Consider the following 15,714-nt stretch of genomic DNA (forward strand, 5'->3'; position numbering starts at 1 on the left):
TTTATTTCCTTACACCATAATCCCCCGGAATTCTCTGTAATGAGATAACTGTCCAGAGAGTCCACTAAAACTGTCCTAGAAGTAACCAATGCACTCTTAATTGTCCAATCCAGTGGTCTCTTCTCTGTCCACATTTATCTCCTGACTGCTCTACACTGTTGAATACTGATGAGCACACCATGCTCTTGACACCTCTCTAACCCATGGTCTCCTGGTCCTGCTCCCAGCTCTCTTTTTCACCGCAACCATGTAGGCATAGCCCTCAATTTTAGGCATAAGAGTTGCAGACTCTATCAGCAGCAAGATACATGTGACTTAGAAACTAAAATAAGATTTTTCTCCACTTTATTTCCTTAGGTGGCAGTGTTTCAACATAAACAATCTAAGGCAAGACCATACCAGAGGAAATAATTTACCAGGAAAAAAATGAAATGGAAGAGAAAAAGACATTACTCACTGATGTAAATGCCAGAAGCTCCTCTTCAGTTAATTTATGCACTGGGTTATTCTTTTGAAAATTCGTGCTTTAAATTAAGAAAAAAGGTAAATTAAGATGCATGTTGCAGCTAATGAAATACAATTTTTAAAAAGCAAAGTAAACTGCTATATTTTATATATTTGAAAGCAGATATTTAAATATTATGGGGGCCGGGCGCAGTGGCTCACGCCTGTAATCCCAACACTTTGGGAGGCTGAGGCGGGCAAATCACGAGGTCAGGAGATTCAGAACATCCTGGCTAACAAGGTGAAACCCCGTCTCTACTAAAAATACAAAAACTTAGCCAGGTGTGGTGGCGGGCACCTGTAGTCCCAGCTACTCAGGAGGCTGAGGCAGGAGAATGGCGGGAACCCGGGAGGCGGAGCTTGCAGTGAGCCGAGATCGCACCACTGCACTCCAGCCTGGGCGACAGAGTGAGACTCTGTTTCAAAAAAAAAAAAATACATATATATATAAATAAAATGGCATTATATACAAATGTGGAGTTTATCAAAGATAAGCATAACAATAAAATGCTGACAAATAAAATGTGATTGGTGTACTAAATGTCAACATAATTTATCTTTTTTTTTCTTTGTTTTTTTTGAGACAGGGCTCACTGTGTCACCCAGGTGGGAGTGCAGTGGCACACACCTGGCTCATTGCAACCTCCACCTCCTGAGTTCAAGGGATCCTCCCAGCTCAGCCTCCCGAGTAACCGGGACTACAGGGATACGCCACCATTCCCAGCTAATTTTTCTATTTTTTGTAGAAACATAGTTTCACTGTGTTGTCCAGGCTGGTCTTGAACTCCTGGACTCAAGTAATTGCCCACCTCAGTCTCCCAAAGTGTTGGGATTACAGGCATGTGACACTGTGCAGCCAACATAATTTATCCTCCTAGGAAAAAAGAAATTCAATATGTGCCACTCAGCAAAGAAAATAAAAAGAATTATTATGACACCGAGTCTTATTTATTAAACTCATGCTAAAAAAACAATGTTTTTATAACAGCTGTCAAGAAGGCAGAACAACAGGCATTCTTAGATCTTGCTGATCCAGGATCAATTACATTATTGGTAGAATCATTTTAGAAAACAATTTGGGCTGGGCACGGTGGCTCATGCCTGTAATCCCAGCACTTTGGGAGGCCAATGCAGGCGAATCATGAGGTCAAGAGATCGAGACCATCCTGGCCAACATGGTGAAACCACATCTCTACTAAAAATACAAAAAATTAGCTGGGCGTGGTGGCGCACACCTATAGTCCCAGCTACTCAGGAGGCTGAGGCAGGAGGATTGCTTGAACTCATGAGGCAGAGGTTGCAGTGAGCCAAGATTGCGCCATTGCACTCCAGCCTGGGTGACAGAGCAAGACTCCATCTCAAAAAAAAAGAAAGAAACAATTTGGCACTATCTTTGTGAACATTCATATATAGTCGACTCAGTACTTCCATCCTAGATATAGAGCCCAGAGAAATTCTTGAACTGATATATCAAGAACGAGATACATAAATATCCATAGTACTATTGTGTATAACAGGAAAAATCTGGAAACCATCCAAATGCCCAAAAGGAAAATGACCAACTGTTGTATAATCATCCAACAGAATGCTATACTACAAAATAAATTGCAGCTACATATAACAACATGAATCACAGGAATACAATAATGAGAGAAAATAAGCACATCACAGAGGACTATATGTTTATTATAAGATACCACTTTTATAAAGCTCAAAAACAAGCAAATTTAAGCAACTGACTTACAAGCATACAAAACATGAAATTAAAATTTTTTTAAAAAGGCAACAAAATCACAAACATGAGATTCAGAATAACAGTTGACTTTTCACCAGTGTTAGTTTTATTATTAGACTATTCCAAATGGAATATTAAATATTCTTAATATATGGAATATATGAAATATTCCACATATAATTATAATATATATGGAATATATATATGTGGACATATATATGGAATGTAATTCCAAATAGTACATATATTAATTTAACAAATTTTAAAGGGCATATAAATGTATATAAATATTCCATACATTAAGAATGAAAACAGGCCAGGCCCGGCAGCTAATGCGTAGAATCCCAGCACTTAGGGAGGCTGAGGCAGGTGGATCACGAGGTCAGGAGTTCAAGACCAGCCTGGCCAAGATGGTGAAACCCCATCTCTACTAAAAATACAAAAATTAGCCAGGCATTGTGGCAAGTGCCTGTAATCTCAGCTACTCGGGAGACTGAGGCAGAGAACTGCTTGAACCTGAGAGGCAGAGGTTACAGTGAGCCAAGATCGTGCCACTGCCCTCCCGCCTGGGCAAAAGAGCAAGAATCCATCTGAAAAAAAAAAAATGAAAATACTGCCTTATAAAATAGTAACATATCCTTATAATTTTCAATACTGTTTAAGGATTTTATAATGACTATAAATTGTTTATATAATAATTTTTAAATGAACCAACTTTTAGTGTTGGAAAAGAAAAAAATCAATGAATGGAAGAGGAAAGAACTATGAAATGATTTTTTTAAAAACACCTACAAGACAAACACACATGAATGCATACAAGCAGTCAGGTAGAATGAAGTGTAAGAGAGGTGGGGCAAGTTCCAGCATTTCGTCTTCAGGTAAAAATCCAACTCAAGCAGGAGGCCAGTGAACAGCAAGAGTCTAGGGAAGGAGCCTGAAGCTATCCCCACTGTTGTGCCAATCTACTATGTATAAGAATTCACCTTCTCAGGCTAGGCACAGTGGCTCACGGCTATAATCCCAGCACTTTGGGAGGCTGAGGCGAGTAGATCACCTGAGGTCAGGAGTTTGAGACCAGCTTGGCCAACATGGTGAAACCCTGTCTCTACTAAAAATACAAAACTTAGCTGAGCACAGTGGCGGGCGCCTGTAATCCCAGCTACTCAGGAGGCTGAGGCAAGAGAATCGTTTGAACCTGGGAGTTGGAGGTTGCAGTGAGTCAAGATTGCACCATTGCACTCCAGCCTGGGACGACAGAGCGAGACTCTGTCTCAAAAAAAAAAAAAAAAAAAAAAACAACATTCTGTCACTGGAATCAATAATGTTACAGGAAAATTGCTTTGGATTTAGAAACAGAACTCTGTATGTGTGATCCATTTTAAAATAAAAAGGAACTGTAGAACTGAATTCAACTTTTATATAAATGAAAACTTACTGCTGCATATATGAAGTAAAATGCTATGTGGTGAACACTAAAGGGTGAGTTCTACTGAATTAAAAGAATAAGATTTTGGCTGAGCGCAGTGGCTCACCCCTGTAATCCTAGTACTTTGGGAGGCCAAGGCAGGTGGATCACCTGATGTCAGGAGTTCAAGACCACCTGGTCAACAGGGTGAAACCTCGTCTCTATTAAAAATACAAAAATTAGCCAGGTGTGGTGGCACATGCCTGTAATCCTAGCTGCTTGGGAGGCTGAGGCAGGAGAACTGCTTGAACCTGGGAGGCCAAGGTTGCAGTGAGCCAAGATTGCACCACTGCACTCCAGCCTGGGCGACAGTGCAAGACTATCTCCAAAAAAAAAAAGAACAAGATTTTTTTCAAATGCTCCCTTTCTTAAATTGCCTATTACTAATTTAACTGGTATCAATATTATAGCTTTATGGGGGATTCTATTTTGAACATCAATAAATCTTTTGATGACAAATGGGATATTCATTTAGTCTAAAAGTACCTTTCAAAGAAGTTTTTTTTTTTTTTTTTTTTGAGACAGAGTTTCACTCTGTCACCCAGGCTGGAGTACAGTGGCGTGATCTCGGCTCACTGCAATCTCCACCTCCCAGGTTCAAGCAATTCTCCTGCCTCAGGCTCCCGAGTAGCTGGGATTACAAGCGCCCACCACCACACCTGGCTAATTTTTGTATTTTTAGTAGAGACGGGATTTCACTATGTTGGCCAGGCTGGTCTTGAACTCCTAACCTTGGGTGATCCACCCGCTTCGGCTTCCCAAAGTGCTGGGATTACAGGAGTAAGCCACTGTGACTGGCCAATAAAATGTTAATTAAAAAATAAAAGAATAACTTTGGAGAAGCCTAGCAAACACCACTTTAATCATGTGATCAAAGTTAACATCACCAGTAGAGGGGCAAACCCAAATCATATTCTACTTGCTAGGATGCAATGAGAATAACAAAACTTCATTTCTCTGAAATCCCAGCTAAAAACGCATAAAGTAGCTGGGTGCAGTGGCTCATGCCTATAATCCCAGCACTCTGGGAGATCGAGGTGGGCAGATCAGCTGAGGTCAGGAGTTTGAGACCAGCCTGGACAACATGGTGAAACCCCATCTCTACTAAAAATCCAAAAAAATTAGCCGGACATGGTGGTGTGCGCCTGTAATCCCAGCTACTCAGGAGGCTGAGGCAAGAGAATCGCTTGAGCCCGGGAGGCGGAGGTTGCAGTGAGCCGAGATCATGCCATTGCACTCCAGCCTAGGCAACAATAGCAAAACTCCATCTCAGAGGGAAAAAAAAAATGCATAAGGTGAATCCAACTATTACAAAAAAAAAAAAAATCAGACAAACTCAAATTGAGGGAAAGTCTAAAAATAATGGACTTGTAAATTTCAAGTGTCAAGATCATGCAAGTCAAGCAAAAATGAGGAACTATTCCAGACTGATAAAGACTAAAGAGACATGACAACTAAATGTGACACATATATTCTAGACTGGATCTTTTGCTCTAAAAGAGAGTATCTGGACAACTAGCAAAATTTGAATGGGGTCTGAGAATTAAATGATAGCAAAGTATGAATGTTAACTTTCTGATTTTGATAGCTGTATTGTGACTATGTACAAATTATTGTTGGAAATATACACCAAATTCTTCAGGAATGATACAGTATCACGTTGGAAACTTATTCTTAAAAGTTATTTGTATTGCCCTGCCCTTAAACATTTTTCACAAATTTGATATTATTTCTAATCAGAAAAAAAAGGAAAAACTATTTCGACCACAGATAAGGTTCTACAGTATTAAAAAATAATCCTATCCTTTGAAATTTAAATATCCTCAAATCTCAAAATAGTCATTCTCACCTGTCTTTAACATTTTATTAAGAATCTACTCCTAGCTAAAGTTAAACAAAGAAATTGTGCTTATAAAGGAAACAGAAGAATACATATACCAACTCATAGGAGATTCGTAATGTCTAGTCCTTTAATTGGCTCTCCAAGTATTTCCTCTTGATCTTCATAAGCACTACAAAATTCCCTATTCATCCAGAACTCTTGGAACCTCCTTGAATGAAGATTCTCCACACATAAGAGAATCAATATGCAAAGTGTTCAAAGTAGCCAAGTCAGTCATTAACTTACCAGATTCCAAGGATAATAGCGAGCTCTTCAGCACACAGATCGGGCATCTGGAACTGTTCACAATCTGCTAACTTTATGTCATTCAGAATGGTGTCATCATTGAGCTCAAGATTCTAGTGGAATACAAAAGAAAATACTTAGACCAAAAATTAAATTTTATTCATTCACCAAAATGGCATGTAATAGATTGCTAGAAAGGATAAAGTTAACTTACCTTGTCTACCTATGGTCAATAGGCTGTTTCTTGTGAAACACATATTTGGAAACAATTTACCTTCCAGAAATGAAAGATGTGCCATTCTATACCTCAAGAATGCACTAACAATGACAATAATAGGGAATAACAGCTATCATTCATTGAGCCAAGTATGCAAAAGCCCCTCTGCAGATAACTTTACATTTTTCAAATTCATCCTCACAATAAATCACAGACAATAGGCATTTCTATCCCTATTTATTGATGAAAAACAAAGAATCAGATACTTGAAGCTCATCCAAGATCACACTCAAAGTATGTGACAGCATCAGGATTCAAAACTGGATCTTTCTATTCTGCCTCTAAATTCTAATCAAAAATATCAACTTCCCAACTCTGTCTCAGCAATATAGTGCGATCAGTTGAGAAATTTCTCACAAATAGCTTATTATCAATGATGGAAATGCCAAACTGACAAGTTCGTTCTAAAATTTATATGGAAATGCAAATGATCGACAATAACCAAAACAATTTTAAAAAGAATAAAATACAAGGAAGTACTTGATTTCAAGAATACTATAAAGCCCAGACAGTATGGTACTGGCATAAAGACAGACATATAAAGTGAATGGAACACAATACAGTCCAAAATGTTAGACCCATGCATATGTGATAGATTGATTTTCAGTAAAAGTACCTAGGTGGTTCAGTAGATAAAGCCTTTCAATAAATGATATTAGAGAACTTTGGGAGGCCAAGGTGGGAGGAAGCTTGTGGCCAAGAGTTTGAGACCAGCCTGGGCAACACAGCAAGACCCTGTCTCTCCAAAAAAAAAGTAACTAAACGATGTCAGAACAACTGGATATCCATTTGTAAAAAAAAAATGACCCTTCACGTTTATCTCAATCATATACAAAAATTAAATCAAAATTAATCACAGACCTTAATACAGAAGTTAAAACTAAAAATACTTCTAGAATAAAACATTTTAAAAAAAATATTTGTAACCTTGAGATGGAAAGGCATCAGTTCTTAATTAGGACACAAAAAGCATGAATTATAAGAGAAAAACTTCATAAATTGGACTTCATCAGAATAAAAACTTCTGTTCTCTGAAAACATTGTTAAGAAGACAAAATGTCAAGCTCCAGATCCAAATATATTGACAAAACATGTATCTGAAAAGGGACTTGTATCCAGAATATGGAGAACGCTTAGAACTCAATAAGAAGACAAACAACCCAAATGAAAAATGGGCAAAAGAGGCCAGGCATGGTGGCTCACGCCTGTAATCCCAGCACTTTAGGAGGCCAAGGTGGGTGGATCACTTGAGGTCAGGAGTTCAAGACCAGCCTGGCAAACATGGTAAAACCCCATCTCTACCAAAAATACAAAAATCGCCAGGCATTGTGGCATGTACCTGTACTCCCAGCTACTCGGGAGGCTGAGACAGGAGAATTGCTTGAACCCGAGAGGTGGAGGTTGCAGTAAGCTGAGATCTTGCCACTGCACTCCAGCCTACACAATAGAGCGAGACTCCATTTCAAAAATAAAAAGAGAAGAGAGAAAAAAAAAAAACTTATGTTCACACAAAGACTTATATACATATTTTCTAGGCAGGTTTATTAGTAATAGCTGCTAGAAATAACTTAAATGTCCACCAACAGTTCATATTGGTATTTCAACATGGATGAATCTTAAAACCATTAAGCCAGACACAAAAGATTACATACCGTATGATTCCATTTATTGGAAATTCTAGAAAAGACAGATCTAATCTATGACAGAAAGCAGATTAGAGAGCAACTGACTGCAAAGAACTATGGGGGCACTCTTTGGAGAAACTTTTTTTCATTCTAGTGGTGGTTACATGCGTCTAATTGTTAAATCTCAACAAAGTGTAATTCAAATTGGTATACTTTATGTAAATTATTCCTCAATAATCTTGGGTGAATTTTTTTTCTAATTCAACAAAAAAAACAAGGAAGACTTTAGGAGCTAAATGAAGCTAGACAGAAGCTGGGCGTGGTGGCTCATGCCTGTAATCCCAGCACTTTGAGAGGCTAAGGTGGGTGGATCACCCGACGTCAGGAGTTCGAGACCAGCCTGGCCAGCATGGTGAAGCCCTGTCTCTACTAAAAATACAATTCTCCGGGCATAGTGGCATGTGGCTGTAGTCCCCGCTACTTGGAGACTAAGGCAGGCTACAGAATGAGACACCATCTCAAAAAAAAATAAAATATATATTTTCACATTGTAACATTTCTTTTTTTTTTGGAGACAGTCTCACTTAGTCACCCAGGCTGGAGTGCAGTGGTGTGATCTCGGCTCACTGCAACCTCCACCTCCCGGGTTCAAGCGATTCTCCTGCCTCAGCCTCCCAAGTAGCTGGAATTACAGGCACACACCACCACCCCCAGATAATCTTCTCTATTTTTAGTAGAGACGGGGTTTCGGCATGTTGGCCAGGTTGGTCTCGAAATCCTGACCTCAAGTGATCCTCCCACCTCGGCCTCCCAAAGTGCTGGGACTACAGGCGTGAGCTACCACACGGAGCCACATTGTAACATTTCCAATCAGGATATATTTTGTAATCACTATAAATGGTATAGTAGTGTTCTTTCCTTTTCCTGAAAAATGGTTATTAAACAGCTGGTGTATATTACAATCTAATAATGTGTTTGACACAAGGAAATATGATATATAACCAACTTAACAAACAATTATCTTCCACCCATGAGAATAAAGCTATGTTTCTATATAATCCATACCTACATCATACAACTTGTACTCTCCATCTTCAAGTAGTAATTAACAAAGACCCTAAGATTATCTGAAAGTATTTTATTCACATATAAAAAGATTAAATTCTGGCCAGTGCAGTGGCTCACGCCTATAATACCAACAGTTTTGGGAGGCTGAGGCAAGTGGATGGCTTGAGCCTAGAAGTTCAAGACCAGCCTGGGCAACATGGTGAAACCCCACCTCTACCAAAAATAGAAAAATTAACCAGTCTCACAACATGGTCTCTAAATAGATAAACAGGTAAAACTTTTTTTTTTTTTTTTTTTTTGAGATGGAGTCGCACTCTGTCGCCCAGGCTGGAGTGCAGTGGCACAATCTCGGCTCACTGCAAGCTCCGCCTCCCGGGTTCACGCCATTCTCCTGCCTCAGCCTCCCAAGTAGCTGGGACTACAGGCACCCGCCACCACACCCAGCTAATTTTTTGTATTTTTAGTAGAGATGAGGTTTCACTATGTTAGCCAGGATGGTCTCGATCTCCCGACCTCATGATCCGTCCACCTCGGCCTCCCAAAGTGCTGGGATTACAGGCATGAGCCACCGCGCCCAGCCAAAATTTTTAAAATAAAATAAAATAATCCTGAAAAAATTTCTGATAGTCACATGTAATATGTTAAAAATGTTAACCATATTAACCCTGTAACGTGTTACATGGTTAATCCCAGCACTACGGGAGTTGAAGCAGGAAGATTGCTTAAGCCCAGGAGTTTGAAACAAACCTGGGCAATATAGTGAGACATCATCTCCATTTAGGAAGAAAGAAAGCAGCCGGGCGCGGTGGCTCAAGCCTGTAATCCCAGCACTTTGGGAGGCCAAGACGGGCAGATCACAAGGTCAGGAGATCGAGACCATCCTGGCTAACACAGTGAAACCCCGTCTCTACTAAAAAAACACAAAACAACTAGCCGGGCGTGGTGGCGGGCGCCTGTAGTCCCAGCTACTCGGAGGCTGAGGCAGGAGAATGGTGTGAACCTGGGAGGCGGAGCTTGCAGTGAGCTGAGATCTGGCCACTGCACTCCAGCCTGGGCGACAGAGCCAGACTCCATCTCAAAAAAAAAAAAAAAAAAAAAAGAAGCAAGCAAACAAGCAAGCAAGAAAGAACAAGCAAGCAAAAAAAACATTAAATTCTGTATTAAATTGTACATCATTTTCATACATTCTCATAATACTCATCATATCCTATTTATCACCAGGAGATAATTTTCTTTTTTTTTTTTTTTTTTTTTTTTCAAAGGGAGTTTTGCTCTTGTTGCCCAGGCTGGAGTTCAACGGTGCAATTGCACTCATTGTTCATTGCAACCTCCACTTCCCGGGTCCAAGCAATTCTCCCACCTCAACCTCCCAAGTAGCTGGGATTACAGGCACACGCCACCACAATAGGCTAATTTTGTTTTTTTGTTTTTTTTTTCTTTTTTTTTTTTGAGACTGAGTCTTGCTCTGTCGCCCAGGCTGGAGTGCAGGGGCGTGATCTCGGCTCACTGCAAGCTCCACCTCCCGGCTGGATTCACACCATTCTCCTGCCTCGGCCTCCGGAGTAGCTGGGACTACAGGCACCTACCACCATGCCCGGTTAATTTTTTTTGTAGTTTTAGTAGAGACAGTGTTTCACCATGTTAGCCAGGATGATCTCCTGACCTCGTGCACCCACCTTGGTCTCCCAAAGTGCTGGGATTACAGGTGTGAGCAATTGCACCTGGCCTAATTTTGCATTTTTAATAGAGACAGGGTTTCACTATTTTGGTCAGACTAGGCTCAAACTCCTGACCTCAAGTGATCCACCCACCTCAGCTTTCCAAATTGTTGGGATTACAGGCATGAGCCACCATGCCAGGCCAATCACTGGGAGATAATTTTCTATAGGACAACTCCACATCAAAAAACAACAAACACAGCAGGGCACGGTGGCTCACGCCTGTAATCCCAGCACTTTGGGAGGCCAAGACAGGCAGATCACCTGAGGTTGCAAGTTCGAGACCAGCCTGACCAACATGGAAAAACCCCGTCTCTACTAAAAATACAAAATTAGCCGGGCGTGGTGATGCATGCCTGTAATCCCAGCTACTTGGGAGGCTGAGGCAGGAGAACTGCTTGAACCCGGGAGGCGAGGTTGCATTGAGCTGAGATCGCTCCACCACACTCCAGCCTGGGCAATAGAGTGAGACTCCGTCTCAAAAAACAAAAAAGAAAAAAAAGTAGTTGGGGGTTCCTTGGTCAGAAAACACATGCATAAATGCTAAAGAGCTTCATGGAAGCAGCTGGAGTGGACTATAATTAGGTAAACTGACCAAGAGTCATAATTCAAACTAAAGAAGAGAATTCATTAGACATGTCAAATAAACATACTAAGGCAGCCACCACCCAATAATGACAGAGAAACAAAAGCTCAATCACAAAACTAGTGAAAAGGAATTCTGATAATCTGTTTATATGTTTAGAAGAAGCCTAAGAGATTCCAAGAGAAGACAAACATAAGGAAATAAACATGACAGCAGATAGAAAAATTGGTCTCCACCCAGGATGCCTTTTGAATTTCTAAAAGAGGGGTAATATATAACTAACTGCATTACTAATTCATAGTTACTGAATCCTAGAAGAAAAGGACTATTTATCTCTATATACAGGTTAGGAAAAAAGAAGGTTTAAACACGGGTTCTCCCTGACCTATAAACCTTGAAAAGGCAAAAGAAAGAATAAAATGAAGTCCGTCCCCAACCCACTCAGTGTTTCTATGGTACTCACCTATTGAAATTGTTAGACTCAGGTATTAATTGAATGTAATAACTTGCAATCCTACTTGCCTTGGTTAAATGTTCCTGAGGAGTGGGTGCTGGAGTGAATTCACAATTTGAAAGGACATCCCCTTCCCTTCTTACATCTAGAATCAGTTGTGCCACATAATTTTCCTGGAACCGTGTTCTTTTTCCCAAAGCACCTGAAAAAACAATAAAATTATATCTACTGAGTTACCTATCAGATCTACTGTACAGTCATGGAGAGCAATATTTTCAAAGTGCTTTAGAGTTTACAAGATATTTTCTCCATTTCACATAAGAAAGTACTGAGGCCCAGTCTCAGGTTTTAAATGACTTATAAAATTAAAAAGTCATTAAGCTCTGGTACCAGACTCAAACCCAGGATTTCTGCCACTAGATTCCACATACTAATTATTGCATCAAACTACCACCCTTAAAAAAAAAAAAAAAAAGTAACACATTGAGTGTTGTGGGTAGAAGAACTATTATTATCTCTTTCTCACAGATGACAAAAACAAAAGTTCTAGAGAATACAATCACTTGTTCATGATCACAGGGCTTCTCAGCATCAGAACCAGAGCTGAAAGACAGGATCTTTTGGTTCTAAATCAACAGTTTATTACACTATCTGACTTCATGTAAGACCAAAATTTTTTCATTATGTCTCTGAAATAACTTGCTGCAGAATAGCTGTTTTCAAAACACTTTAAGGGAAGCAAAAGTTCCAACATCCACTCTCTGGACAAGGTCAGATTACAAAAACCCTTGATTACAGAGACCAGTCTAGGAAGTCTGGATTTTACCCTGTTATGAGTCTGGCTCTAAGCTATACATTAACCTTTTAAATATGTTATGCTAAATATAGACACTGAAATTGTTCAACACAGCTTACTATTTCATTTTTATTTTATTTATTTGTTGTTATGAGACGGAGTCTTGCACTGTCGCCAGGCTGTAGTGCAGCAGCACGATCTCGGCTCACTGCAACCTCCCACTCCCTGGTTCAAGTGAATCTCCTGCCTCAGCCTCCCGAGTAGCTGGGATTACAGGCTAGTGCCACTATGTCCAGCTAATTTTTGTATTTTTAGTGAGACGGGGTTTTGCCATGTTGGCCAGGATGGTCTCAATCTCCTGACCTCATGATCTGCCCGCCTCGGCCTCTCAAAGTGCTGGGATTACAAATGTAAGCCACAGCACCTGGCCACAGCTTACTTTTTATAGTAAGGCTATAGATGAGTGGAAAAAAAGAATAAACTGATTCTCGTATTTGTGAACACCACACTTGTATTTCTAAGTTCTTCAACCCTTAGAAAACAAAATATGAAGAACTAGCTAGTAAATATACCAACAATTAAGTATTATGTCATCAAAAGTCCCAAAAAAAAGCCTCCTAGGATCAAAATATTTAAAAACATAACTTCTGAAACTAACCTCACAAGATACATTACATATATTTTCATATACAGACAACTTACACATGGCCATTGTTCCAGCTGATACATGGCCATTGTTCCAAGTTACAAGCTCAATATTAAACAATTTTACCCCCACACACAATGTAACAAAAGGTAGCTACAATCTGAGACAAGCCCACAAAATCATGTTTATTCATAATACATCGGAAGGATTTTACTTATCGAACTAGCTCGATAAGAAGCAGAGAATGTGGGCTGGGAGTGGTGGCTCACGCCTGTAATTCCAGTACTTTGGGAGGCCGAGGCAGGCGGATCACTTGAGGTCAGGAGTTCAAAACCAGCCTGGTCAACATGCTGAAACCCCATCTCTACTAAAAGTACAAAAAAAAAAAAAATTAGACAGGCGAGGTGGCGGGCACTGTAATCCCAGTTAGTCAGGAGGCTGAGGAAGGAGAATTGCTCAAACCCGGCAGACTGAGGTTGCAGTGAGCTAAGATGGCGCCACTGCACTCCAGCCTGGGCAACAGAGGGAGACTCATTCTAAAAAAAAAAAAAAGCAAGATGGAAGGAATAGGTGGGTATTTACAAGAAAGGGCAATGCAGAGAGGCCAAACTTAGTCAGGAAAGGCCTCTATGGGCCCATCCCCCAAAGGCTCAAAAGCATGTTTCTGTACTGCCTGGCTGCTATTACTAACACGTCTAAATAGATCAGCGCAATAAATGGAAAACTCTAGAAATAAGGAAAATATATCATTTCAAATTTGTTATAAACTATAAATTTGTAAATGAAACTTTTAAAGTCTACATTTGTAAAGCAAATAGGATATAGAAAATCAAATACAGGCCAGGCGCGGTGGCTCAAGCCTGTAATCCCAGCACTTTGGGAGGCCGAGATGGGCGGATCACAAGGTCAGGAGATCGAGACCATCCTGGCTAACATGGTGAAACCCCATCTCTACTAAAAATACAAAAAACCAGCCAGGCGAGGTGGCGGGCGCCTGTAGTCCCAGCTACTCGGGAGGCTGAGGCAGGAGAATGGCGTAAACCCAGGAGGCGGAGCTTGCAGTGAGCTGAGATCCGGCCACTGCACTCCAGCCTGGGTGACAGAGCGAGACTCCATCTCAAAAAAAAAAAAAAAAAAAAAAAGAAAATCAAATACCAACATACAACACAAACTGCCAATGTATACAGTTTTATCATAAAAATAAAATCAATTATCCACAAAAAATAAAAGTCTTACCTGTCAAATCAATTTGTAATTGGCTGATGTTCTTAGCAATATTCAACTGATCTTTTGCTTTTCTGTACTCATAATAATATAAAAACACATATGCACATTCCAGATGGAATTGAATAGCCAAGTATCGACCTGAATCATCTACAAACAGATTCTGTAGTTTCATCACTGTAAGACAAAAGATAAAACCTTAAAAATTATGAGAATAAAAATATATTAATGTGGAAAATAGAGTCTATAATACATAAAGTATATAGTACATAGTCTCTGTTGTTAAATAATTTTAAACATTAAGACGTGAGGAATACAGGAACACTAATAGTTACCAGCCAGCATTCTCTAAGCACTTATATGCTCCAGACATGAGCTGAGGACATTATGTACACTAACTCCTTTATTCCACACAATCCTGGGAGATGATTCATAACCTTGCTCTTTCTCAGAGGATTTGTCTAAACCATGCAAAAAAAAAAAAAAAAAAAAAAAAAAAATTGGTGGGGGGACGGGCGCAGTGGCTCATACCTGTAATCCCAGTACTTTGGGAGGTTGAAGCGGGCAGATAACGAGGCCAGGCGTTCGAGACCAGCCTGACCAACATGGTGAAACTCCATCTCTACTAAAAATACAAAAATTAGCCAGTATGGTGGCGTGCGCCTGTAATCCCAGCTACTCAGGAGGCTGAGGCAGGAGAATCGCTTGAACCTGGGAGGCAGAGATTGCAGTGAGCTGAGATCGTACCACTGCACTCCAGCCTGAGCGGCAGAGCCAGTAACTGCCTCCAAAAAAAAAAAAAAATGGCCAGGGGTGGCTGGTTGTCAAGATGGCCAATAGGAACAGCTCCGGTCTGCAGCCCCCAGAGAAATCAAGGCAGAAGGTGGGTGATTTTTGCATTTCCAACTGAAGTACCAGGCTCATCTCACTGGGACTGGTTAGACAGTGGGTGCAGCCCATGGAGGGCAGGCCAAAGCAGGGTGAGAAGCACAAGAGTTCCGGGAACTCTCTCCCCTAGCCAAGGGAAGTCCTGAGGGACTGTACCATGAGAAACAGTACATTCTGGCCCAGATACTAAGCTTTTCCCATGTTCGCAACCCGCAGACCAGGAGATTCCCTTGGGTGCCTACACCACCAGGGCCCTGGGTTTCAAGCACAAAACTGGGCAGCCATTTGGGCAGACACCAAGCTAGCTGCAGAAGTTCTTTTTCACACCCCAGTGGCTCCTGGAATGCCAGCAAGACACAAGAGCCATTCACTCCCCTGGAAAGGGGCCCGAAGTCAGGGAGCCAAGTGGTCTAGCTCAGCTGATCCTACTCCCACGAAGCCCAGCAAGTTATGATCCACTGGCTTGAAATTCTCGCTGCCAGCACAGCAGTCTGGTCGACCTAGGATGCTCCAGTTTGGTGGAGGCAGAGGTGTTCGCCATTACTGAGGCTTGAGTAGGTGGTTTTCCCCACATAGTGTAAACAAAGAATCTCTGGGACA

General features: G+C 40.7%; 1 protein-coding gene across 4 annotated transcripts in view; it reads right to left on the reverse strand.

The window, feature by feature from the left end:
* The window catches only part of TTC27 (tetratricopeptide repeat domain 27), a 176,952-nt gene that overhangs the window by 125,674 nt on the left and 35,564 nt on the right, over positions 1 to 15,714 (reverse strand). For all 4 annotated transcript variants that reach the window (XM_074011997.1, XM_005576159.4, XM_065527199.1 and 1 more), the window contains 4 exons: positions 14,239 to 14,403; positions 11,629 to 11,762; positions 5,833 to 5,945; positions 458 to 524 (listed from right to left, as the gene is read on the reverse strand). In XM_074011997.1, the coding sequence (XP_073868098.1) occupies positions 458 to 524; positions 5,833 to 5,945; positions 11,629 to 11,762; positions 14,239 to 14,403 (479 nt within the window). The remainder of the gene's footprint in view (positions 1 to 457; positions 525 to 5,832; positions 5,946 to 11,628; positions 11,763 to 14,238; positions 14,404 to 15,714) is intronic.

Source organism: Macaca fascicularis, chromosome 13, assembly GCF_037993035.2.
Source record: "Macaca fascicularis isolate 582-1 chromosome 13, T2T-MFA8v1.1".
NCBI lineage: Eukaryota > Metazoa > Chordata > Mammalia > Primates > Cercopithecidae > Macaca > Macaca fascicularis.